The sequence below is a fragment of the Oncorhynchus gorbuscha genome, linkage group LG04 (assembly GCF_021184085.1).
Source record: "Oncorhynchus gorbuscha isolate QuinsamMale2020 ecotype Even-year linkage group LG04, OgorEven_v1.0, whole genome shotgun sequence".
NCBI classification, from domain to species: domain Eukaryota; kingdom Metazoa; phylum Chordata; class Actinopteri; order Salmoniformes; family Salmonidae; genus Oncorhynchus; species Oncorhynchus gorbuscha.
In genome coordinates, this window is record NC_060176.1 from 50,436,864 (window position 1) to 50,462,715 (window position 25,852).

The 25,852-nt window shown below is 44.8% G+C and overlaps 1 protein-coding gene across 7 annotated transcripts; it reads right to left on the minus strand.

Moving 5' to 3' along the window:
• Window positions 1-9,143: 9,143 nt before the first annotated feature.
• Window positions 9,144-25,713, minus strand: LOC124034207 (voltage-dependent anion-selective channel protein 2-like). 7 transcript variants are annotated; one of them, XM_046347082.1, is made up of 11 exons: window positions 25,617-25,713; window positions 19,673-19,806; window positions 18,109-18,180; window positions 17,497-17,546; window positions 13,570-13,572; window positions 12,543-12,695; window positions 11,748-11,800; window positions 11,299-11,526; window positions 10,980-11,130; window positions 10,800-10,857; window positions 9,144-10,627 (listed from the first exon to the last, which is right to left on the minus strand). In XM_046347082.1, the coding sequence occupies exons 2-11, from the start codon at window positions 19,800-19,802 to the stop codon at window positions 10,536-10,538; spliced, it is 990 nt and encodes a 329-aa protein (XP_046203038.1). In that variant the 5' UTR covers window positions 19,803-19,806; window positions 25,617-25,713; the 3' UTR covers window positions 9,144-10,535. The 7 variants fall into 7 exon arrangements, with proteins under 7 accessions (XP_046203038.1, XP_046203041.1, XP_046203042.1 ...); XM_046347085.1 differs by lacking the exon at window positions 25,617-25,713 and adding an exon at window positions 21,398-21,447; XM_046347086.1 differs by lacking the exon at window positions 13,570-13,572.
• Between the last annotated feature and the right edge of the window lie 139 nt (window positions 25,714-25,852).

The window sequence follows — 25,852 nt, forward strand, 5'->3', positions numbered from 1 at the left end:
GAGAACTGCAGGTTGCCTCGGGAAGGCACTTGAACCTAGCAGACTCAGACACCTGCTCACCACGCAGCATCTGAGGGAAACACGACACGACAGGGCAAAACATAGACACAGCACGGTGAATTATAGATGAGGATCCGACAGGGCAGGTACGGAAAACAAGGAGAGAAATAGGGACTCTAATCAGGGAAAAGGATCGGGAACAGGTGTGGGAAGACTAAATGATGATTAGGGGAATAGGAACAGCTGGGAGCAGGAACGGAACGATAGAGAGAAGAGAGAGCGAGAGAGTGAGAGAGGGAGGGGGAGAGAGAGGGATAAAAAGAGGGAAAGAACCTAATAAGACCAGCAGAGGGAAACGAATAGAAGGGGAAGCACAGGGACAAGACATGATAATAATGACAAAACATGACAGTACCCCCCCACTCACCGAGCGCCTCCTGGCGCACTCGAGGAGGAATCCTGGCGGCAACGGAGGAAATCATCAATGAGTGAACGGTCCAGCACGTCCCGAGACGGAACCCAACTCCTCTCCTCAGGACCGTAACCCTCCCAATCCACTAAGTATTGGTGACCCCGTCCCCGAGAACGCATGTCCATGATCTTATGTACCTTGTAAATAGGTGCGCTCTCGACAAGGACGGGAGGGGGAGGGAAGACGAACGGGGTGCAAAGAAAGGGCTTGACACAGGAGACATGGAAGACAGGATGGACGCGACGAAGATGTCGCGGAAGAAGCAGTCGCACAGCGACAGGATTGACGACCTGGGAGACACGGAACGGACCAATGAACCGCGGAGTCAACTTACGAGAAGCTGTCGTAAGAGGAAGGTTGCGAGTGGAAAGCCACACTCTCTGGCCGCAACAATACCTTGGACTCTTAATCCTGCGTTTATTGGCGGCTCTCACAGTCTGTGCCCTGTAGCGGCAAAGTGCAGACCTCACCCTCCTCCAGGTGCGCTCACAACGTTGGACAAACGCTGAGCGGAGGGAACGCTGGACTCGGCAAGCTGGGATGAGAACAGAGGAGGCTGGTAACCCAGACTACTCTGAAACGGAGATAACCCGGTAGCAGACGAAGGAAGCGAGTTGTGAGCGTATTCTGCCCAGGGGAGCTGTTCTGCCCAAGACGCAGGGTTTCTGAAAGAAAGGCTGCGTAGTATGCGACCAATCGTCTGATTGGCCCTCTCTGCTTGACCGTTAGACTGGGGATGAAACCCGGAAGAGAGACTGACGGACGCACCAATCAAACGACAGAACTCCCTCCAAAACTGTGACGTGAATTGCGGGCCTCTGTCTGAAACGGCGTCTAACGGGAGGCCATGAATTCTGAACACATTCTCGATAATGATTTGTGCCGTCTCCTTAGCGGAAGGAAGTTTAGCGAGGGGAATGAAATGTGCCGCCTTAGAGAACCTATCGACAACCGTAAGAATCACAGTCTTCCCGCAGACAAAGGCAGACCGGTAATGAAGTCTAGGGCGATGTGAGACCATGGTCGAGAAGGAATGGGGAGCGGTCTGAGACGACCGGCAGGAGGAGAGTTACCCGACTTAGTCTGCGCGCAGTCCGAACAAGCAGCCACGAAACGGCGCGTGTCACGCTCCTGAGTCGGCCACCAAAAGCGCTGGCGAATAGAGGCAAGAGTGCCTCGAACACCGGGATGACCAGCTAACTTGGCAGAGTGAGCCCACTGAAGAACAGCCAGACGAGTGGAAACAGGAACGAAAAAGGAGGTTACTAGGACAAGCGCGCGGCGACGCAGTGTGCGTGAGTGCTTGCTTAACCTGTCTTTCAATTCCCCAGACTGTCAACCCGACAACACGCCCATAAGGAAGAATCCCCTCGGGATCAGTAGAAGCCACAGAAGAACTAAACAGACGGGATAAGGCATCAGGCTTGGTGTTCTTGCTACCCGGACGGTAAGAAATCACAAACTCGAAACGAGCGAAAAACAACGCCCAACGAGCTTGACGGGCATTAAGTCGTTTGGCAGAACGGATGTACTCAAGGTTCTTATGGTCTGTCCAAACGACAAAAGGAACGGTCGCCCTCCAACCACTGTCGCCATTCGCCTAGGGCTAAGCGGATGGCGAGCAGTTCACGGTTACCCACATCATAGTTGCGCTCAGATGGCGACAGGCGATGAGAAAATAAGCGCAAGGATGAACCTTATCGTCAGACTGGAAGCGCTGGGATAGAATGGCTCCCACGCCTACCTCTGAAGCGTCAACCTCGACAATGAATTGTCTAGTGACGTCAGGAGTAACGAGGATAGGAGCGGACGTAAAACGTTCTTTTAGAAGATCAAAAGCTCCCTGGGCGGAACCGGACCACTTAAAACACGTCTTGACAGAAGTAAGAGCTGTGAGAGGGGCAGCAACTTGACCGAAATTACGAATGAAACGCTGATAGAAATTAGCGAAACCTAAAAAGCGCTGCAACTCGACACGTGACCTTGGAACGGGCCAATCACTGACAGCTTGGACCTTAGCGGAATCCATCTGAATGCCTTCAGCGGAAATAACGGAACCGAGAAAAGTAACGGAGGAGACATGAAAAGAGCACTTCTCAGCCTTTACGTAGAGACAATTCTCTAAAAGGCGCTGTAGAACACGTCGAACGTGCTGAACATGAATCTCGAGTGACGGTGAAAAAATCAGGATATCGTCAAGATAGACAAAAACAAAGATGTTCAGCATGTCTCTCAGAACATCATTAACTAATGCCTGAAAAACAGCTGGCGCATTGGCGAGACCAAACGGCAGAACCCGGTACTCAAAATGCCCTAACGGAGTGTTAAACGCCGTTTCCACTCGTCCCCTCTCTGATGCGCACGAGATGGTAAGCGTTACGAAGGTCCAACTTAGTAAAGCACCTGGCTCCCTGCAGAATCTCGAAGGCTGATGACATAAGGGGAAGCGGATAACGATTCTTAACCGTTATGTCATTCAGCCCTCGATAATCCACGCAGGGGCGCAGAGTACCGTCCTTCTTCTTAACAAAAAGAACCCCGCCCGGCCGGAGAGGAAGAAGGCACTATGGTACCGGCGTCAAGAGACACAGATAAATAATCCTCGAGAGCCTTACGTTCGGGAGCCGACAGAGAGTATAGTCTACCCCGAGGAGGAGTGGTCCCCGGAAGGAGATCAATACTACAATCATACGACCGGTGAGGAGGAAGGGAGTTGGCTCGGGACCGACTGAAGACCGTGCGCAGATCATGATATTCCTCCGGCACTCCTGTCAAATCGCCAGGTTCCTCCTGAGAAGTGGGGACAGAAGAAATGGGAGGGATGGCAGACATTAAGCACTTCACATGACAAGATACGTTCCAGGATAGGATAGAATTACAAGACCAATTAATAGAAGGATTATGACATACTAGCCAGGGATGACCCAAAACAACAGGTGTGAAAGGTGAACGAAAAATCAAAAAAGAAATAGTCTCACTGTGGTTACCAGATACTGTGAGAGTTAAAGGTAGTGTCTCAAATCTGATACTGGGAAGATGACTACCATCTAAGGCAAACATGGGCGTAGGCTTGTCTAACTGTCTGAAAGGAATGTTATGTTTCCGAACCCATGCTTCGTCCATGAAACAACCCTCAGCCCCAGAGTCAATCAAGGCACTGCATGTAGCACCCGAACCGGTCCAGCGTAGATGGACCGACATAGTAGTACAGGATCTAGATGAAGAGACCTGAGTAGTAGCGCTCACCAGTAGCCCTCCGCTTACTGATGGGCTCTGGCCTCTTACTGGACATTAATTAACAAAATGTCCATCAAATCCGCAATAGAGGCACAGGCGGTTGGTGATCCTCCGTTCCCTCTCCTTAGTCGAGATGCGAATCCCTCCCAACTGCATGGGCTCAGTCTCAGAGCCAGAGGAGGGAGATGGTTGCGATGCGGAGCAGGGAAACACCGTTGATGCGAGCTCTCTTCCACGAGCCTGGTGACGAAGATCTACCCGTCGTTCTATGCGGATGGCGAGAGCAATCAAAGAGTCCACACTGGAAGGAACCTCCCGAGAGAGAATCTCATCTTTGACCACTGTGTGGAGTTCCTCCAGAAAACGAGCGAGCAGCGCCGGCTCGTTCCAGTCACTAGAGGCAGCAAGAGTACGAAACTCTATAGAGTAATCCGTTATGGATCGATCACCTTGGCATAGGGAAGCCAGGGCCCTAGAAGCCTCCCCACCAAAAACTGAACGGTCAAAAACCCGAATCATCTCCTCTTTAAAGTTCTGTTAATTGTTAGAACAATCAGCCCTTGCCTCCCAGATAGCTGTGCCCCACTCTCGGGCCCGGCCAGTAAGGAGTGAAATGACGTAAGCAACCCGAGCTCTCTCTAGAGTATGTGTTGGGTTGAGAGAGAACACAATCTCACACTGGGTGAGAAAGGAGCGGCACTCAGTGGGCTGCCCGGAGTAGCAAGGTGGGTTATTAACCCTAGGTTCCGGAGGCTCGGCAGGCCAGGAAGTAACAGGTGGCACGAGACGAAGACTCTGGAACTGTCCAGAGAGGTCGGAAACCTGAGCGGCCAGGTTCTCCACGGCATGGCGAGCAGCAGACAATTCCTGCTCGTGTCTGCCGAGTATGGCTCCTTGGATCTCGACGGCAGTGTTACGAGCGTCTGTAGTCGCTGGGTCCATTCCTTGGTCGGATCCTTCTGTTATGCAGGTGAATGAGGACCCAAAAGCGACTTGGCGAAAACAGAGTTTTTAATCCAGTAAGAAACTTTACAAAACAAAAAGCATAATACTACTCGTAAAGACAAGAACAGACTGGAGACTTGATCGAGAACTGCAGGTTGTCTCGGGAAGGCACTTGAACCTAGCAGACTCAGACACCTGCTCACCACGCAGCATCTGAGGGAAACACGACACGACAGGGCAAAACATAGACACAGCACGGTGAATTATAGATGAGGATCCGACAGGGCAGGTACGGAAAACAAGGAGAGAAATAGGGACTCTAATCAGGGAAAAGGATCGGGAACAGGTGTGGGAAGACTAAATGATGATTAGGGGAATAGGAACAGCTGGGAGCAGGAACGGAACGATAGAGAGAAGAGAGAGCGAGAGAGTGAGAGAGGGAGGGGGAGAGAGAGGGATAAAAAGAGGGAAAGAACCTAATAAGACCAGCAGAGGGAAACGAATAGAAGGGGAAGCACAGGGACAAGACATGATAATAATGACAAAACATGACATTATATCGTTATTTCTGAGTTTTGTGTTGCGCCTGGCGGGATGAAATATGATTGTCTGTGTTTGTTTGATGGGATGTTGTCCTCAGATAATAGCATGGTTTGCTTTCGCCGTAAAGCCTTTTTGAAATCTGACACGGTGGCTGGATAAAGCTTTCATTTGGTGTATTGCACTTGTATGAAAGTTAAATATTTATAATAATTTAATTTGAATTTGGCGCTCTGCCATTTCACCGGATGTTGTCAAATCGATCCGGTTAACGGGATTTGATCCCTAAGAAGTTGTTTTAGGAAGTAAGTATTGAGGTATTGCTTGCTTGAGGTAGAGTACCTCATGATAAGCTGTAGAAGCTGTAGAACACACTATCTACCAACTTTTCATGCATATTTTTCGTAGCCGTCCATTTACCACCACAAACCCATGCTGGCACTAAGACCGCACTCAACAAGCTGTATAAGGCCATAAGCAAACAAGAAAATGCTCATCCGGAAGCAGCGCACCTAGTGGCTGGGGACTTTAATGCAGTCAAACTTAAATCCATTTTACGTCATTTCTACCAGCATGTCATATGTGCAACCAGAGGGAAAACAAATCTAGACCACATTTACTCCACACACAGAGACGCATACAAAGATCTCCCTCGCCCTCCATTTGGAAAATCTGACCATAATTCTATCCTCCTGATTCCTGCTTACAAGCAAAAACTAAAGCGGGAAGTACCAGTGACTCGCTCAATACGGAAGTGGACAGATGCTTTCGCTACACTATAGGACTGTAGCACTATAGCACTATAGGACTATAAGATGCTACACTATAGGACTGTTTTGCAAGCAGAGACTGGAATATGTTCCGGGGTTCATACAATGGCATTGAGAAGTATACCACCTCAATCACCGGCTTCATCAATAAGTGGATCGACGTCATCGTCCCCACAGTGACCATACGTATATATCCCAAACAGACGCCATGGACTACAGGCAACATCCGCACTGAGCTAAAGGTTAGAGCTCCTGCTTTCAAGGATCAAGACGCAAATCTGGATGCTTATAAGAAATCCCGCTATGCCCTCCAACGAACCATCAAACAGGCAAAGCGTCAATACAGGACTAAGATTGAATCCTACTACATCGGTTGTTGACGCCCGTCGAATGTGCCAGGCTTGCAAACTATTATGGACTACAAAGGGAAACCCAGCCGCGAGCTGCGCAGTGTCGCGAGAGGAGATGATGCTCCTCCAAACAGACATTGTGGAGCTCAAGTGACAACTGTGGATGAGTGGAGAGGCCCTGGACACACTGTAAGAGACAGGCAGAAACATCTCAACAGTCCAGTTAACTCAGAGCAAGATCTATAAATACATCTAACCAGTTTCGTCGTGTCAGCTGATGCTTGGCCTTTAGTGAGCTGATACTGTAAATGCTCATTCTCTGTTCTCACCTCTTTCGGGCCACAGTGAGGGGAAGGCCAAGGAGTTGTACCGCAAACTCAGAGAAACCCAGAGGTCGGTTTATCACTTCTCCCTTCATGATCATTTACCGTCACAGATTATAGACACCGGATGTCTATTTGTGATTCTGAGAACATGTCATTATAGAATGGAAAACAACCTCTCTCTCTTCCTCTCACTCTCCCGCTCTCTCCCCTCTCCCTCTCACTTTCCTCCCCCTTCCTCCATCTCTATCTCTTTCTGTCTCCAGATCTCCCTCCAGACCAGAAGTATAGGGGGGGGGCAGTCAGAAGGTAGTGCGTCTGGTAGTCTAGGCATTCCAGTTCCACGAGAGAACTCAAAGATTTCGACACACACCTCAGGTACTCATGCACACACACACTAGTCTACATACACCTCAGATGCCGTTACATATACACACATTTGTGTTTTCACTCTCTCCTGCGGTAAGATCAAATCAAATTGTATTTGTCACTTGCGCCAAATACAACCTTACAGTGAAATGCTTACTTACAAGCCCTTAACCAACAATGCGGTTTTAAGAAAAATAAGTGTTAAGTAAAAAATTGATAAATAAAAAACAGAAGTAACATGTAATTAAAAAGCATCAGTAAAATAACTTTAGCGAGGCTATATATATGGGGTACCCGCACAGAGTCAATGTGCGGGGGCACCGGTTAGTCGAGGTAATTGAGGTAATATGCAGTGGTGTAAAGTACTTAAGTAAAAATACTTTAAAGTACTACATAAGTCATTTTTTTGGCGTATATGTACTTTACTTAACTATTTATATTTTTGACAACTTTTACTTTTACTCCACTACATTCCTAAAGAAAAATAATGTACTTTTTACTCCTTACATTTTCCCTGACAACCAAAAGTACTTGTCATATTTTGAATGCTTAGCAGGACAGGAAAATTGTCTAATTGACACACTTATCAAGAGAACATCCCTGGTCATCCCTACTGCCTCTGATCAGGCAGACTCACTAAACACAAATGCTTCATTTGTAAATCATGTCTGAGTGTTGAACTGTGCCCCTGGCTATCCGTTAAAAAGAAAAAACATGTTTTGCTTAATATAAGAAATGTTTAATGATTTATACTTTTTCTTTTGATACTTAAGTACATTTCAAACCAAATACTTTTAGACTTTTACTCAAGTGGTATTTTACTGTGGGACTTTCACTTTTACTTTAGTCATTTTCTTTTAAGGTACCTTTACTTTTACGTGTGTGTGTGTGTGTGTGTGTGTGTGTGTGTGTGTGTGTGTGTGTGTGTGTGTGTGTGTGTGTGTGTGTGTGTGTGTGTGTGTGTGTGTGTGTGTGTGTGTGTGTGTGTGTGTGTGTGTGTGTGTGTGTGTGTGTGTGTGTGTGTGTGTGTGTGAGATCTCCTGATCAGTGTGAATCCTTCGTTGTTATTCAGGTGGACAGATAATGTGTTAATGTGGTGTGGCTCAAGCTGATGTCGAACAGAAGCGTTGTCCCGTTCCAGACTCCCTGCCGTGGTCCTCTGCTGCTGCTGTGTGGTGGGGAAGCCTTACTGCAACAGAGTGCATTGCGCCATTTAACATTGATATTGACTCTTGGAGTTTCCCCTAAAATAATTTATTGAACCAAAATGTATATTTTCCAGGCTTATGGGGGTGTCCACGTGAACATATCCAACACCCCTGTAATCTACACCATGGTGCATTGGAGTAATCCAGTAGATTTGAATGGGGTAAAATGTATTTACTGAACCAGGTGACATAGCTGTTTTTAAACTATTGGCCTAGTCAGATCCAAACTGTCCTCTTGACTAAGGTCCTGGGGATACTGGTCCTTAAAGGGGTCAGGTCTGGTCTGGACTGAACTCTGGTGATGATTCCTAATCTTTCAAACATTTTATTTTATGCTTGCCACAAAATATTTTCTGACCAAAGTTTTAGCTATAGCTTTCATATTCTTTCTGAATTAATACTTTCCAAATTCACTTTACATATTCTCTGGGGTTTTGTGTATACTGTTTGTAAGTTGCTCTGGATAAGAGCGTCTGCTAAATGACTTAAATGTAATATTTTTTGCAGTATAATATTTGGTAGTTTGATTTCGTTGTATTTTACTGTGGTCTTATTGTTGTTAAGTGTAAGTACGTGTATCTGGTTGAATTGAACATCAACCACCAAGGAACATCTGCCTGACAGATATTGTAACAAACTGTCAAGGTGTCCGCATACATAGGTTCGGTTTGCTCCTCGCAGGCTAGGCGAAGTGAACGTCTGTGCTCGCAGACTCCCTTAAAATACCTTTGCTTGAAAAACAAGGAAAAAGCTGCAATATTACTGTTTGACGCCGTAGCCAGTACACCTTGTCAAAATAGTCCTGATTAATCCAAGATAACTCAAGAAATCTGTCATTAATTTTGACGGTTTTGCCAAGGTCTTACATCTAACCAAGATGTTTGGTACAGTATTTGTCAAGTGACAAAATGTGCATGAAAACAAGAACAAAGATTTTGAAATTCTTCTTTATTCCATGAATTCCAGTTTTGAGGTTTCAACTATTGACAACCTTCCCTCTCCCAAGCACAGCAGACACAAGATTGCATGATAGTGGTAGAGTTCCGAAAATAAAATACAACAAATTAAATTACAAAGAGGTAAGGAAAATATCCACCATGCCTGTATGCCTTCTCAAAACTCTAAAGCAAAATATGGCAATCAGAGATACTTACACACAGAGAGTTGAAATGGTCAAAACAGAAGTAACAAGAGACATTGAGAAAACAGTGGGACATTAGGCAGAACCAGAACCATGTATTTAGTAGGCCAATGCGGTTTCTGGATTTTGATGCATTTACATGACACTGAAACATTCTATGGCAGCCATGTTAGCTTCCTTAACATTACATGGGGAATATTTAAACAATGCTATGTAACAGAATGTTGGCCTAACTTTCTAAACGTATGGCTCTGGGCAGAACATTCAGCCATTGTTACATTGCTTTATGTTCTGGAATGGGAATACAAGTCAGTCAACAAATCTTACTATCAAGGTGGAATCTTCAAGTTCTGTGTACTACAGATATTTCCCTGATTTGGAAACAGAAACTCAACCGGTCTCATTTTCAAGTTCTTAGCCACCCATTTTATTGCAGTATGCTCGTGTCAATGTGTCCCCTGTTTTATGTATCACTGAAAGTGGACATCCATCCACAAACAGGCCTGTAAAAGGTCTGGGACAACGGAACATCATGACATTTAAAAAATAAGTTATTCCTTGAAAACAACTCAATAGTGTACCACAAATACACAAACCGAAGTACACTGTCAATCTTTTTTTTTCTTTTTTTTGTCACAAGTCAAAAGAAGATTAAACACATGATCTCTGGCAAAGGGAAAGTATACCACACAATCAAACCCTACTAAAAAGGTGCACACATAGAAAAGAGGATATGTCTGCTTATGGGGAGGAAGTGGAACAAAAGGTTGACTTCAGCCTTGTCTGTTTCAAACACCCTGTTCTGCATACAGTACACCACTTTTGATCAGAGCCCTATGTGAATTAGTAAACTCCTGGTGAATAGAGTGTTATTTGAGACTTGCTCACTGGCTCACTGTGCTCCAGTGCCATGGCATGACAGATGTCCCTTACGTAGTGGTATTGCTAAGGAGATAATACAGAGAGATGGTGAACCTAAAACTAACCAAAAACAACTTGGTTCTCGACAGTCTGTCCATTTTAATATAGTACTGGGGGTCTCAGATGGTGCTACGGGCTGTAGGGTTAAGGCCAAAAGACACACTCTCTCTGTGCGTGTGTATGTGTGTGTGTGTGTTTTGTCAGATTCGGGATCTTTCCCTTCCTTCACCCATCCCCTCTTCTCCTCTCCCCTCCATCCTTATGCCTCCAGCTCAAAGCCCATGCCAACCTTGTGGCCGCCTGCGTTGAAGTTCTTCCCATCGATCAGAGCTGAGAGAGTCAGCTTCACTCCTACAGAGAGAGACACCAGTCTTAACACACAAAGTACAGCTCTTTTCATATATAGAGTATAGACATCACCTCTTCCTTTCTTCTAACCAACTCCCGTGGTACTAATAGACAAGGTGTGTAGATATAGACAGATGCAGCTAGTCGTCTGGTGTAAAGGTCCGTTTTGAGTTACCTGGCCGGAGGACCTGTGTGTAGCCGACTCCAATCAGACTGGCGTTGTTGACTTTGGCCTGCAGGGGGAGACAGACAGACACAAAGAGGTGAGACAAGCATGTATTTGGATGGTTGTGTGGTTCTTGTTCTGGCACTATGGACTGGTATGTGGTTCTGTATGTGTGGTTGTGGTACCCACAGACAGGGAAGCGTCCTTGTCCAGCTGGTATTTGGCTCCGATGCCAAAGCGTGTGTTGTTGCTGCCAGCCGTCCAGGCCAGGTTGATGGCTGTTTCCAAGTGGCAGTTCACCTTCTGGTAGATGGAGCCACCGAACTCTGTACCGTCGTTACTGAGAGGACAAAACACCATGGGCTTCATCAGTAGGGTACTACATAGCTCTTAAATCAACTTCCTGTGGATCATGACAACAAAAATTGTGCATGGAGAAAACAACTCTGTGCAAACACAAAACAACCTCTGCTGGACAGTAGTCAGGGTTAGGTGTAGTGGTACTCACACATTGGTGTGGAGCTGGAAGTCCCCAGCCTTGTATCCCAGGGCAAAGTTGTTCTGGGACAGTTTGGACTTGGCCGTGTCGAAGGCCATCTGGTACCCAGCCAGCCAGCCCTCATAGCCCAGCACGGCAGCAGCGTGGACCGTGGGGCCGGCCATGTCAAAGTCCAGGTCACAGCCCAGGTTGATGAAGTCCCGCTTGTAACCAGTCTTCAGCTTGGCACTCTTCTTACTGCAGACAGAGGGGAAGGGGACAGGAGGAACGTAGATAGGGTGTCGGGATTGCTGTGACATTATGTTCCCCAATTTGACAACGGATGAAGAAAAAAAAACTGCCCAAGTGACCGTTTTACTCCCTTTACTGGTGCTGTTTATTTCAAAATCCTTCATGTTCGTGTGCAACACTAAGGCATATAGAGGAGGTAATGATTGACCAGCGAGTGGTTAACTTACCCAGTGTTGGGCACGAACGATGTGTCCAGAGCCAGCTTCAAGCCCTTAGCCAACTACAGAAACACAGGACAGAAAAGGAGATAAGGTACATACACAGGAGGTTGGTGACAACGTAATTGGGGAGGACGGGCTCGTGGTTCCTCGCTGGGGCGGAATAGGTGGAATGGTATCAAATACATCAAACACATGTTTTTTTAGGTGTTTGATGTCATTCCATTTAATGCCGTTCTGGCTATTATTATGAGCCGTCCTCCCGTCAGCAGCCTCCAGTGATTACATATTGGTGAACAGCAGACCTGCTCGCCTCCCTACCACTGAGGAAGTACAGTTCCCGCTCAGCCCAGTCAAAACTGTTCGCTGCTCTGGCCCCCCCAATGGTGGAACAAACTCCCTCACGACACCAGGACAGCGGAGTCAATCACCACCTTCCGGAGACACCTGAAACCCCACCTCTTTAAGGAATACCTAGGATAGGATAAGTAATCCTTCTCTCCCCCCCCCCTTTTAAGATTTAGATGCACTATTGTAAAGTGACTGTTCCACTGGATGTCATAAGGTGAATGCACCAATTTGTAAGTCGCTCTGGATAAGAGCGTCTGCTAAATGACTTAAATGTAAATGTAAACAATGAGAACAATAGGGGTAATAATATTACTGACTAAACTTTGGGTTTAATGTCCAGAGTCTATTGGATGCATTTACATACTGGTGTTCAATGAGTTAACATCAAGTGCTGTCAGGAGCTGGTTTGGTGTGGTGTAACCTGATTTTGGGCTAAACTGGTTTCAAACTCACCTGGTCCTCTATGGAGACCTCGGTGGTCAGGGTGTTGTCTGTGTTCCATTTCTGGTTGAAGCTCAGGCCCAGCTCCTTCACCTTATATTTGGTCTCCAGGTTACCTGCTGCCTTCCCTGTGTCTGTGTTACTGGAGCCCGAGGTCGCAAACTCCTGAGAGATGGAAGGAGAGTGGCGGGTGAGGAAGAGGGAAATGAGGGATGGTTAACAGCAGAAAAGTAAGAGCACAGCAGAAGAAACTGGTGCATAGGAGAGAAAAGGTAGAAGAGAATGGGGAACTGTTGTTACAGGAGGCTGCTAAAGAGAGCTTAGCACACTTCTCACTGATGAGAGAAAGAGACGGGGATACAGAGGTGAAGATAAATAGACAGGGAAAGAGATAAGTACCCCTACCACATCTCTGCCAAGCAATTCCTCTCAGGTTTGCATGACTGACATGTCAGCAGCTACCGTTTTGAGTAGTGGTAGATGCTCAAGCCAGTCATCTGGTCACTGGCAGACCAGTAACCTGTAGACCAGTAACCGGGCCAGTTAGACCAGTCTAAATGTCTGTCATTATGGCCTGTCATCATTATGGCCTGTCATTATGGGCTATTATGGCCTGTCATTATGGCCTGTCATTATGGCCTGTCATTATGGCCTGTCATTATGGCCTGTCATTATGGCCTGTCATTATGGCCTGTCATTATGGCCTGTCATTATGGGCTGTCATTATGGCCTGTCATTATGGCCTGTCATTATGGCCTGTCATTATGGCCTGTCATTATGGGCTTAGCAGTGCAAGGGGAATGGTATCAATCAATCAGCTGGGACACTGCTGCAAGAACGGCTGCAGGGAGGAAGAGCCTTCTCCACACACACACACACACACACACACACACACACACACACACACACACACACACACACACACACACACACACACACACACACACACACACACACACACACACACACACACACACACACACACACACACACACACACACACACACACACACACACACACACACACACACACCCTTACCATCTGACAATGAAGTCCAGAGAGGAAGCAGAAAAAGGCAGAGAAAGAGAGGGGCAGATATCGTTAGGTCAGAACCATACAGATATTCACATTCAATCACTTCTCCACTCTTTCAGAAAAGATTATTCTAATGCACATAATGTATGTACCAGAGATGCCAAAGCTGCACCAGCTTGTATGAACTGTGAATCATAGATGTACAACATCTAATTTACAGGACACGCTTGACTTTTGGGGGAAATTATCGTCCAAGTAAAGTGTATTTCATGAAATCTGCTTTGTGATTCAATTCAATCGCAGGGAGAGGAAGATGAGCTATCCAAAAGGTTGATATAGATACGGGCAATTCCATGGAAAGGTCAACATGAGCATGCCCAAATGAAACCACGTTCGTAATTATGCTTAAGGTTTTGTTGGAGTTTAGGTTTAATTTGGAAAGTTTAAGAAGGAAATTGCATGAATTTGAACCATTTAGTCTCAAAAAGGCCCTTTTAGAAAGGGCTCACATAGCTTGTTTTTCCTCTCACAGCTGCCCCCCCCCAGATGAGATTCAGATGAGATGTTAATGAAACAATACAGACCAAATTGAAGTGTCTTGAGTTGTGTTTGTGTCTTGTAATGACAGGGGTGTGAATGGCACAGACAATGTAACGTCCATAACGTTTTAAGGAAAAGTTTTTGTAAAACATGCACCTTACATCGGATTATCTTGAAACTGTCTCTGTAAAGATAACGTTCACGGTTGCATATGGTCTATAATTGGTTTCTCTCTTTTCATTGTCTATGTCCTTTTTCATTGTTATGATATCCATAACTTCCATTACGGTGGTGGATGGGATGGATCTTCGGAGGATTGTGCCTTTACCACATTTTGTGTGGTTGTTCTGGGATGTACTGAAGCAATTGTTGATATCTTGATAATTACGAGTTCTAGCTAAGATTCTCTCGGAAAATATATGCTGAAATGCATTTCTCATACATGGCAGTACTGTTTTAAATGATTATTTTCTTTTAGATAGAACGATAATAAAATAGTGATTTTCAACAATCTTTGAATATTCCTGGAGTGTTCTTTTCCTCTTCAAATGAAAGCCCCCCAAAATATACAGACTTTATCCAGTGTCCAGAAAGGTGGATTGGCAGTATAGGCACATTTATATTGTCTAATTAGCATATTTCAGAAAATGTGTAATATAAAAATATATAGATATATTTATGTCTACATTTAACTGGTAAAGGTTCATTTTGATATATATAAAGTGGAGGGGAAAAAATCAGGACCTGCCTATTCAGGCTACCTGTAATTGTGCAATCCTAAAGTACTATGCCTTCTGCTGACCTTGGAAAAACCATCCAAATGACAACAAATGTGTAATGATAGATTTTGATAATGAAATCTTTACGATTTGAATGTTTATTTCAGACTAACATGCATAATGGCGGGTGTAACATCCATAAAATTAATTTTCCCTCTCTAAAGTAATAATGGAAATGACAATATTTTCAAAATTATAATTTTTGTGTTCAACCATGCCTTTCCTTCAAAATGGCTATCCATGTTTGGACCTAATACTTGCAAACTCACAGACGTTTGCTAATATGTTCACTCTCCACAAAAAGCTTGTCCATTTTTCATGTAACATCCAGAACTCTTCTTATTTGTTTTGTTTCTCCAACATGCCAATATTTAGAAGTCTGCTGGAGGGCTATACACTCCCCCCAAGGGGTACTATAAACATTCACATCAACATTTACATTTTGTTTGTCCATTCTGTGAGACATTAAAGTTGTGATTTTGCCCGCAAATGTAATGTCCATAACTCTGGAATCGACCATATCCAAAATGTGTAAAGATGAAGACAATGACAAAAAACAGCATAATCCTACACACAGTATTGTTGCCCCTGACACCTTTTAAGAGAATATAACACAAAGTATTTAGGGGGCAGCAATGCTATGGGCGGTATCCATTTTGTTCTAATGTATAGGCCCGTTCCTGTAGGTTCATGCTCTACAACATCCGCAGAGTACGACCCTGCCTCACACAGGAAGCGGCGCAGGTCCTAATCCAGGCACTTGTCATCTCCCGTCTGGATTACTGCAACTCGCTGTTGGTTGGGCTCCCTGCCTGTGCCATTAAACCCCTTCAACTCATCCAGAACGCCGCAGCCCGTCTGGTGTTCAACCTTCCCAAGTTCTCTCACGTCACCCCGCTCCTCCGTTCTCTCCACTGGCTTCCAGTTGAAGCTCGCATCCGCTACAAGACCATGGTGCTTGCCTACGGAGCTGTGAGGGGAACGGCACCTCAGTACCTCCAGGCTCTGATCAGGCCCTACACCCAAACAAGGGCACTGCGTTCATCCACCTCTGGCCTGCTCGCCTCCCTACCACTGAGGAAGTACAGCTCCCGCTCAGCCCAGTCAAAACTGTTCGCTGCCCTGGCCCCCAATGGTGGAACAAACTCCCTCACGACGCCAGGACAGCGGAGTCAATCACCACCTTCCGGAGACACCTGAAACCCCACCTTTTAAGGAATACCTAGGATAGGTTAAGTAATCCCTCTCACCCCACCCCTAAGTTTTAGATGCACTATTGTTAAGTGACTGTCCCACTGGATGTCATAAGGTGAATGCACCAATTTGTAAGTCGCTCTGGATAAGAGCGTCTGCTAAATGACTTAAATGTAAATGTAAATGTATAGGTAGATTGGAGTCCGACAGTGATCTGCCAAGCTGACTGGGTTCGACAGCTTGTCAGACTCTCTGGCAGACACACACACATACACACACACACACTGCCGGCAGACAGTGAGTCAGCCATTTCAACTTTCCTGTTCAGCCCTGAGGTTAGGGTCTAGACATGCAGCTTATACTGTAAGGCTAGACTATACAAACACACAGACTATTGCATGGGTCACTCTGTTCCAGAGTGGCCTAAATGTAAATGTTACACATCTGTGATAAATTAATTGAAAAACTTTTTTTTTTTCCATCCCCAGCATCACAATGTAATGTGAATGTGTGTGTTAGTATTTCTCAAATATTACACATCTGATCAATGAGGTTTGCTTGGCAATCCCGGTCTACCCCCAGGTGGCACATTTGGTTCATAGGGAAGTTGTGGGTTTTTGGTTTCCCATTGGTCCTGGGAATGAAGCAATACGTTTCCTGACCGGTAAAACTTTTCCAAAACATTCTGAGAATAGAAGTGAAAATGTTCTGGGAACATTCATTTTTAGGTTGCAGGGATGTTCCGAGAAAGTTTTACTATGGTTCCCTGAAAGTTTTCCTGGGAGGTTTAGGTTATTTTAAGATAATTAAATAACATTCTGAGAACATATCATCTTCTGTTCTCTATCCATGGAATTAGTCTATTGCACCACCATGATTGAGCTAGCATGCCATGTTTTTTTTTACTCATACAAAGCTGTTCATTTTAGTGTATTCAAACAGACCCCATTTCAAAGGAAACAAACACTCATTAAGATCAGGTGTGGCCAATTAGTGGATGCAGCCAACACACCTGAACACACTTAAGGTAGAAGATAGAAATTTTTGTTGACACTGAGAACAGAATGTATATGTTTTTAAATTACATTCTTAGAACATTCTTTGAACGTTAATGTTTTCTTGTGGTTTTTATGTAAAGTTTTCTTAATGTTCTGAGAACATGACTTTAAAATAGAACCATGAGGAAACCTGCAGAAAATGTTATGCTGAATTACTGAAATTCCCACCTAAGGTTGTCAGAACGTCATGTGCTAGCTGGGTATCCTGCACCATTCCAAGAAAGTTGTGGGAAGGTTGTATGCAAAATAAACATAGGACAACCACGCTTCCACCAAACTCCAAGAAACATGTGGTATAATTTATAAAAAAGAGGTGGAATTCAATAAATGTGAAAGAGAGATAGAGAGGTTGTACTTACAACTCCACTCTGGGCCTTGGTCTTTAGGTCCAGTTTCACAATTCCAAAGCCTGGAGGGGAAAAGAGAAAGAGTAGAAGGAAAAGAGGGGGAAAAGAAAAATCATGTCTCTATTCATAAAAAATAGAGGAGCAGACCCCATTTTGATTTGGGATACTTCTCTGTAGCCCTTCGTTATTGGATACATAATTTACATGACGGTTTTCATTGGGGGTCTTCATTGAGGGTCATCCAAGCTTTACAGTTGTGAAACAAGAACATTTGCAGAAAAGTAGATCTAATGGTATGAAACAACGATGACAAGAGGCACTGTTTGACTCAATATAAATGAGCATGAAACAAGTCTAAAAACACACACACACACTGAGTCCCAGTCCCCATCCGCTGACCCATGGGGTCGTAAATAATGTAAGAGGTCACAGAGTCCTTGATGACCAGCTGAGGTTTATGGTCTCAGAGGGAGAGAGCAAGAGAGAGAGAAAGAAAGAGAGGTGAGAGACATAGGTTGGAGTGATCCTAAGAGCTTACAAACACATGAAATATGTAATTCTGTCCTCCCTTTCTCCTTGCGTGTGGTGGTGGTGGGTGGGGGTCTGGGGGATTTACTGACTTACCATAGCCCTTGCTGAAGATGTCTTTGGCGGATTTTCCCAGGTCTGAGTATGCAGGAGGAACAGCCATGGTGACTGTGGAGTGAGAGAGACAGGTTTGGGTGTATCTCTGATAGTACAACAATACTCCTCTGAGTCACAGGAGGCAAAATTCTGTACAAATGGAGCACGACCTCCAGCACACAAGCAAAACATCACATTACTTCTATGCAAAAATAGGTCCAACACAGTACCTGCATATGACTTCACACAGAACACTGCTGTGTTATAGTGAAGTGACTTTGAACTGAAGCAAACACACACAGCATCTAGGCATACACACAGTGTCCACACAGCGTCCATCTATGTGTTCACAGTCACACACACACACACCTCACGCTGCTCTAGAAAGGTTTTCAACGTAAGCAAACACACACCACACAGCGTCTACTAACTAGAGGATCTACAGGCCCACTAATGACTTACCCTTGGTAAGTCCCTCGTACATTCCTTGACTGTGTCCTAAATAATATCCACACTAGCATACTAGGCTATTCAGTATGAATGGTCAATACATTGCTTCATACTAAAGTAGTATCCAAAATGTTGTTGAAGCCTTTATTAAGGTGTGTTTTGTAAAGCCAACGTACTGTGAAGTACTGAAGGCCTTGCCAGCTACACTGGCCCTGCCTGGTCTGGTCTACTGGGCCTGTGATATATTGCCCGTTGCTTTCCCCTACATCCCCACTTTAGCCCAGCCAATTAGTTTAACTCCATTTTTTTCCTGGCATCAGTCCATTAGCGAACCGCTAGCTAGCATGGTTTAACTTAATGGTATTGACTTGTGTTTTGACCTGGTAATCATCTCTCTAAACAGGGAACCACATGGAACCATATTAGGAACAGCCTGAATGGGGCCATGGTATGATTAGTTAGTTGATTTTTGGGTGAACTGTGCCTTTAAAATCTTGCCACTTCTTTTGCCTAAGTCAGCATTGTTAGTAGCTTGCTGCCTGGGAATGAAACGGTTAGCGTGAAGTAGAAGAAGATGTATGACATATAGCAATCACAGTATACGCCACAGCATTCGCTCTACTATGTGCTGTTGAGCGACAATAAGCCTAAGCCAGGGTTTGGCTGGTCAGCAACTATCCCCACTGCACACAACTGTACTACGCTAGCTTTTATGATGTCACCAGGGTCCCCTGAGTCTCTGCTAGGATAGATTACCGGTGTGTGCATGCGTGCATGAAGGTGACTTTGCCATGGCAGTGTGTCTCTGTGCTCTTGCTGGTGTCCAGAGGCTGTGTCCCAACACTCCTACATACCTTCCTACCTTTCAGATTAGTGGCTTGTCATATTGAACATATCATTTGACCGATCAAGTCCTTTCAAATCAGAAATCATGAAGGAATGGAGACAAGGACAAGGCGGTCTAAGAATGTTAGGACAAAGCCTACTCTCTGGAATGAGAGATACAGGTAGATTGATCAATCGATTCAGATAGCCGAGGGGACCCTGATAACATCTTTTCTCCGCACCTCCCTCTCTCACCCACCTCCTTCCCTCCCTCACCTCCCTCACTCACCCTTGTGGCAACATGGCACACAGGGAGCTCCTTTGTTCTGACTGGCCTGTGCTGCTGGACCCCCTCCTTCCTCACCAGGCTCCCCCTCCTTCCTCACCAGGCTCGCCTTCTCTCCGCCTTTGTCTGACATGACTCTTCAGATGTGGGGAAGGAAGGACAGAAGTAGCTCAGTTGGTAGAGCATGGCGCTTGTAACGCCAGGGTAGTGGGTTCGATCCCCGGGACCACCCATACGTAGAATGTATGCACACATGACTGTAAAGCGTCTGCTAAATGGCATATATTATTATTATTATTACTTTGGCATGCAATCTCTGTTTTCACAACAATGCTGGTGGTGTCTGTACTCTGTACTTGGTCTGTTTCAGCTTAACTGGACTGGATATCTTTGTGAATTTGTATTTGTAAGTTTTAGGTGCTGCCTTTTGTTGGAAGTGGTTTTGGAAAGGATAGCCGAAGCAGTCTTTTTAAGTTATCTTAGTTGCATACCCTATACTGGCATGGTTATCATCACGGTCCATGTAGCACTGTGACTCTAAAGCCAGGTATGCAATCAAACAATCAAACTGTCCCTTTCCTCTGAGCTCTTCACATTTGGCAGAACACATGATCAATTCCCCATGAGCGCGTCTCCAGGGCAGGGCCTGCAACTATTACTCTAATATTGAACCAAAGGGTGCGTACTCAACACTGATAAAGCAGTGCTCTATGGGGCCTCCCGAGTGGCGCAGCGGTCTAAGGTGCTGCATCGCAGTGCTTGAGGTGTCACTACAGACCCGGGTTCGGTCCCAGGCTGTGCACAATTGGCTCAGCGTCGTCCGGGTTAGGGGAAGGTTTGGCCGGTCAGAATGTCCTTGTCCCATCGTGCTCTAGCGACTCCTTGTGGAGGGCCGGGCGCATGCTCGCTGATGTCTCCAGTTGTATGTTGTTTTCTCAAACACATTGGTGCGGCTGGCTTCCAGACACTCTTACTGACAGTTATGGCTGCTTCACGTGATGCATTGTTGTCTCTACCTTCTTGCCTTTTGTGCTGTTGTCTGTGCCCAATGATGTTTGTACCATGTGTTGTGCTGCTACCATGTTGTTGTCATGTTGTTTTGCTACCATGCTGTTGTCATGTTGTGTTGCTACCATGCTGTTGTCATGTTGTGTTGCTACCATGCTGTTGTCATGTTGTGTTGCTACCATGCTGTTGTCATGTTGTGTTGCTACCATGTTGTTTTCATGTTGTGTTGCTACTATGTTGTTATCATGGTGCTACCATGTTGTGCTGCTACCATGTTGTTGTCATGTTGTGTTGCTACCATGTTGTTGTCATGTTGTGCTGCTACCATGTTGTTGTCATGTTGTGTTGCTACCATGCTGTTGTCATGTTGTGTTGCTACCATGTTGTTGTCATGTTGCTACCATGTTGTGCTGCTACCATGTTGTTGTCATGTTGTGCTGCTACCATGTTGTTGTCATGTTGTGTTGCTACCATGTTGTTGTCATGTTGTGCTGCTACCATGTTGTTGTCATGTTGTGTTGCTACCATGCTGTGTTGTTATGCGTTGCTGCAATGTTGTTGCCTTAGGTCTCTCTTTACGTAGTGTCTCTCTTGTCGTGATGTGTTTTTTTGTCCTATATTTTAATTTTATATTTTTAATCCCAGCCTGCGTACCCGCAGGAGGCCTTTTGCCTTTTGGTAGGCCGTCATTGTAAATAAGAATGCTCTTAATTGACTTACCTAGTTAAATGAAGGTTAAATAAATACAATTCCCAGGTTAAGCGAGCAGTGTGTCATGAAGCAGTGCGGCTTGGCAGGGTGGTGTTTCGGAGGACTCGTGGCTCTCGACCTTCGTCTCTCCCGAGTCCGTAACGGGAGTTGCAACGATGGGACAAGACTGTAACTATCAATTGGATATCAAGAAAATTGTGGAGAAAAATGGGTAAAAAGCTATTAAAAATCAAAACAATAACACTGTTCTATTGCTGTATGACTGACATGTTGGCTGACATGTTTATCACCCAAAGCCATAGGCTCTAAAGATGACAAGAACACGCCCATCTATGAGAACATAGTGATCTGGTAACACACACACACAATACTGTGGTACCGAGAGCATCTGGTGATTTGGGGACACAGCGGTGAGGTGGATGATTTGCTTTTGTGGTGATTACCCTGGTGTCACTGGGAATTTAGCAAACAGGCAGAAACACACACACGGACACACCTTTTGTCCTCTATGCCTGTCTCAGTGCTGTCTATGCTCAAAGGCTTTATGATAGTCAGCTGACTGATGCAAGGGGGGCATTCTGCAGACTCAGCATGGTGTGGAATCTGTCTTTGTCAATCAATCACCCACCCCACCGACACACACCCGGCCCCCTTTCTTCCCTCCTTACTCAGTTCCTGTTAGAGGAATTTAATTCCTATATGTTCGTTAATATACAAATTATATCAAAGCAAAACAGGAAAACTGTCCGTTTCTAAGAATTTGTAAGGTTCTTATTTGCATAAAACAGACAAAGATTAGTCTCAAAATGAATCAGTAGCGTTTATTTCCGAGAACTCTGCTCAAAATACCATGTACATTAGTTTATATACCATTTTAACCTACGCACATACTTACACACTAACGTTTGGATTCTCTCTTTTTCTACTGAAGTCTCACCATAGTTTATTACCACTCAGCTGACAGTTCCAGTCCCCCCCAGATACGGGAAACATGGAGGGGCTCTCCCTGTCCTATCTTATCTCTCCAGAGTTAAAGCTGGGTCTTTTCAAACATAGGTTAAGGATCCTCTTTGTTTTCGTTAGGCACACACATGCATTCCTCTCTTCCCCCCTCCAACCTAGTTGGAGCTGTGTTTATTATTTTGAATTACTCCTTGTTCATGCTACATAACCTCTAATCCCTAATGGCTAAGTTTCCGGGTAGAATTATTTAATAATTTATCTTAAACCTTGATAAAATATCTTAACAGTTCCTTCTTCCCAGCTTCCTCACCCTCTCCTCCCCCTTCTCCCTCTCCCCCTACCCCCCTAACCTCTGTTCTATAAATAACCCAGTTGAACTCAACACCATACCTCATACGGCCACGCCATTTTGAAATGGGTGCTTTACTCCTCTACCGCTGGCAAACCTAACCTCACACACCTCGTCACTCCCACCCAACCCCCACCCCCATAAATTCTCTCTCGACCCCTACTTTCTTCTACCTTGATCCCCCCACACCCCCATTCTTCACTCCCCATGTACAGCCCCCCTCTCTGACAACTTCACTAGCTCTAGGGGTCACGACGACATTCATAAATCAGCTACACACAGGACAGGAAATCAACTGAAAACAGATAGGCATAACACATCCAGTGGGATCCTGGGAAATGTAGTTACCAACCAGACATCATTCACCATAGTAGTCCTTAGTCTTTATGCCATTCAAACAAAATAAGCATCATTGTTGGGGAGATCAGTTAGCTGCAAAAATGATCATGTCAGCCCAAAGACACTGGTTTGGTGATAGAGACTGACTAGGGACAGGCGAGGGTGAGCAGACCTTTATAAGCAGACCTTTACTTAAGGTCTGCTTATAAACGGCGTACAAACCATTATTATATGCTTGTTACTCAGTAGTAAACATTTTTTAAACCATTATACCTTGGTCGATTTTTAATCTAATGTTTAACAAACAATGTAGGCTGGTAATGTTCAGCAATTAATAAAACAGATCCTCACATGCAGGGCATGTTGGTAGTGGAATGTGTGAGATAAGGTCGGGGGACATGAAGTTACACCATGTGAATATATACCCTGAATGTACAGTGGTGCATGGGTTAGCTATGGGTTAGCTATGGGTTAGCTATGGCTACCCATGCACCCATGTCCTTGCCGTTCTGCCGCCATAGACGAAACCAATGTTCGTGGATGCGGATATCATGGCCGGTCCGGAATTGCACCCAAAAAAAAGACGTCCAAAAGGTGTCGGCGTTGGTCCGTGCTTACTGAGGTGTAGCCTACAGCGTTGCCTGAAATGTCATTTTATGTGGTAATCCTACCGTTTGTAACAAAAAAAATGACATCCAGACAGGACCAAAAAAAGACGCCGGCTCGTGCTTACTGTGGTGTAGCCTACCATGTTGGCCCGCAATGGAACTTTATGAATGCCCATCCATGTGGTAGGCCCACCGTTTATTAAACAGACCATTGCATTGGCTTTATTAGTCCTGTGACTCATCGATTTGGCTTTTAAAGCTCTGAATATCAGCTACCCAACTTTATCAGGAGTTATCGCGAGCCTATTTGCAATGGGTTCAAATGCAGAAATATTTTTTTGTTGTTGCTACGATCAGTTGTCAAAAATTGACGGACACAAACCTGAAACCACTGATCATGACAATGGGGCGAAACTCACTGTTGTGATTGTCCATTCTACATTGTCCATTCTATGTTGTCCATTTTACTTTCACCTGTCCTGTTTTTAGGATATGTTGTTTCTTAAGATGACAACAAATGTTCTATTTGATTGAGCGGCAGTTAGGTTAGGCTATTTGATTGGAGAAACCTGCATTTGGTAAAAAGTGTCTGTCTAATTACACTGTCATAACTTATGTCCAGCCTGTAGGCTACAGAAAAGGCCACATGCTATTTCTACCATATCCTATATCTGATACATGATTTCTGTTTGATTTTTGTTGTAATTGAGGGAATGTTGGTGGAGCGCTTCAGCCCGTGTACATGGACCTATATATACAGAAAAAACGACTTAAGTAGTACTTTAAAGTATCTTTTACTTAAGTACTTTACACCACTGCCTAGATTGTAATTAATAATAGCATTCTTTTAACGAGTCTAAACTTGAACCTACTAGATCAATCTACAGGCCTTCTCTCATCAGGCATTTGACTAGGTCTAGGCCTACTGCTTCAGACACTACTACCACAAAAATAAGCAAGGTTTGTGTCATTCTTTGTTGTCCATAGGCGGCGGCGCAATAGGATTCCAGGACTTCGGAGAGCAGCAAAGTTTCAAGAAGAGCACAACACCTATTGTGTGATCACACAATGTTTTCACTTTCACTTGAAATCCCCAATCTTTTTCACTTTCATTCCTGTTGCTGGGCCGACTGTCTACTACGCTCATGATTTAACACAGTAGAAGGTCAGGTGGCTCCAACAATCGAGAGTGGATTATATATTTGCTGCATGTTACACCAGAACCAGGTGTGCGTAAAGTCCACCGTGCCAACCCGAAGACAAACCTAACCCTCCTTCTTTCTGCAGCACAAACCATGCTGTTAATGGGCCTTCAACTTCATAAAACATTTTACAAAAACACGGACACTATCATACAGGGTGTAATTTATGGGATGACATATATTGCCCTTTGCAATAGACAAATGGCTAGCCTAGGTCTCCAATGTTCATAGTTCAATGCATTGCTCTGTTTACAAAAATCTATAGCGCTATAACTATAGACAGTCTCTAAAAACAAATACAGAATCTACAATAAAATTTACAATAACTCAACCATTTTAATATCCTGCTGAAATTCAGAGACTACATGTAATTGGCACTAAAAGTGAAATACTGTACGTAATGCGCACTAGTGAGCAATCAAATATGTTTATTTTACATTGTATAGCCCACAATAAATGTTATAGCTTATAATCAACCTGCATAGTCTAGTGTTATAGGAATCTAATTGGTCCGAATAATTCTTAAATATACCTCAAGTGTTGCGATACCTACCGTTTATAGACAGACAGGCCTGTATGTCCTGCAGCCCTACTATGCTGAGGCCTACCAACCGCACTGTATTCTCGCTTCCACACTTTACGCGTCTAAGCCATTTAAACAACAATCAAATGAGTCAAATATATTTTCAGTATCAATCCAATAGACAGGCTTTTCCGTCAGAGCCTTTCACAATAAAATATCCCTGAAGGTGCCATGAATTTCCTACCTTATATATGGGGCGATGAGCGAAGTTTCAGAACGTTCTGTCTCTCGCAATAGGGCACAGTGAAGGAGAAAGCACAGAGTTGCGGACTGAGCATGCGCAAACATTCTGACACAAAGGGCGGGGTCATTGTGTAATTGTCATTGAACAAAGAGAGAGGTAGCCAATAACTGTTTTCGAAAGCTTGTTTATGTCTATGGTTTGCAGTAGCCTTCAGGCTCAGGGCTGGGGAGTAACAG

What these genes read in the sequence shown, in the direction of transcription:
- LOC124034207 (XM_046347082.1), bottom strand. Translation starts at nt 19,802, where the DNA reads ATGTCAGACAAAGGCGGAGAGAAGGCGAGCCTGGTGAGGAAGGAGGGG. An exon ending in TGTGCCATGTTGCCACAAGG is followed by an intron (nt 18,181 to 19,672) that starts GTGAGTGAGGGA and finishes CTCACTCCACAG; the next exon opens with TCACCATGGCTGTTCCTCCT. An exon ending in TCGTTCGTGCCCAACACTGG is followed by an intron (nt 11,527 to 11,747) that starts GTAAGTTAACCA and finishes CTCTGTCTGCAG; the next exon opens with TAAGAAGAGTGCCAAGCTGA.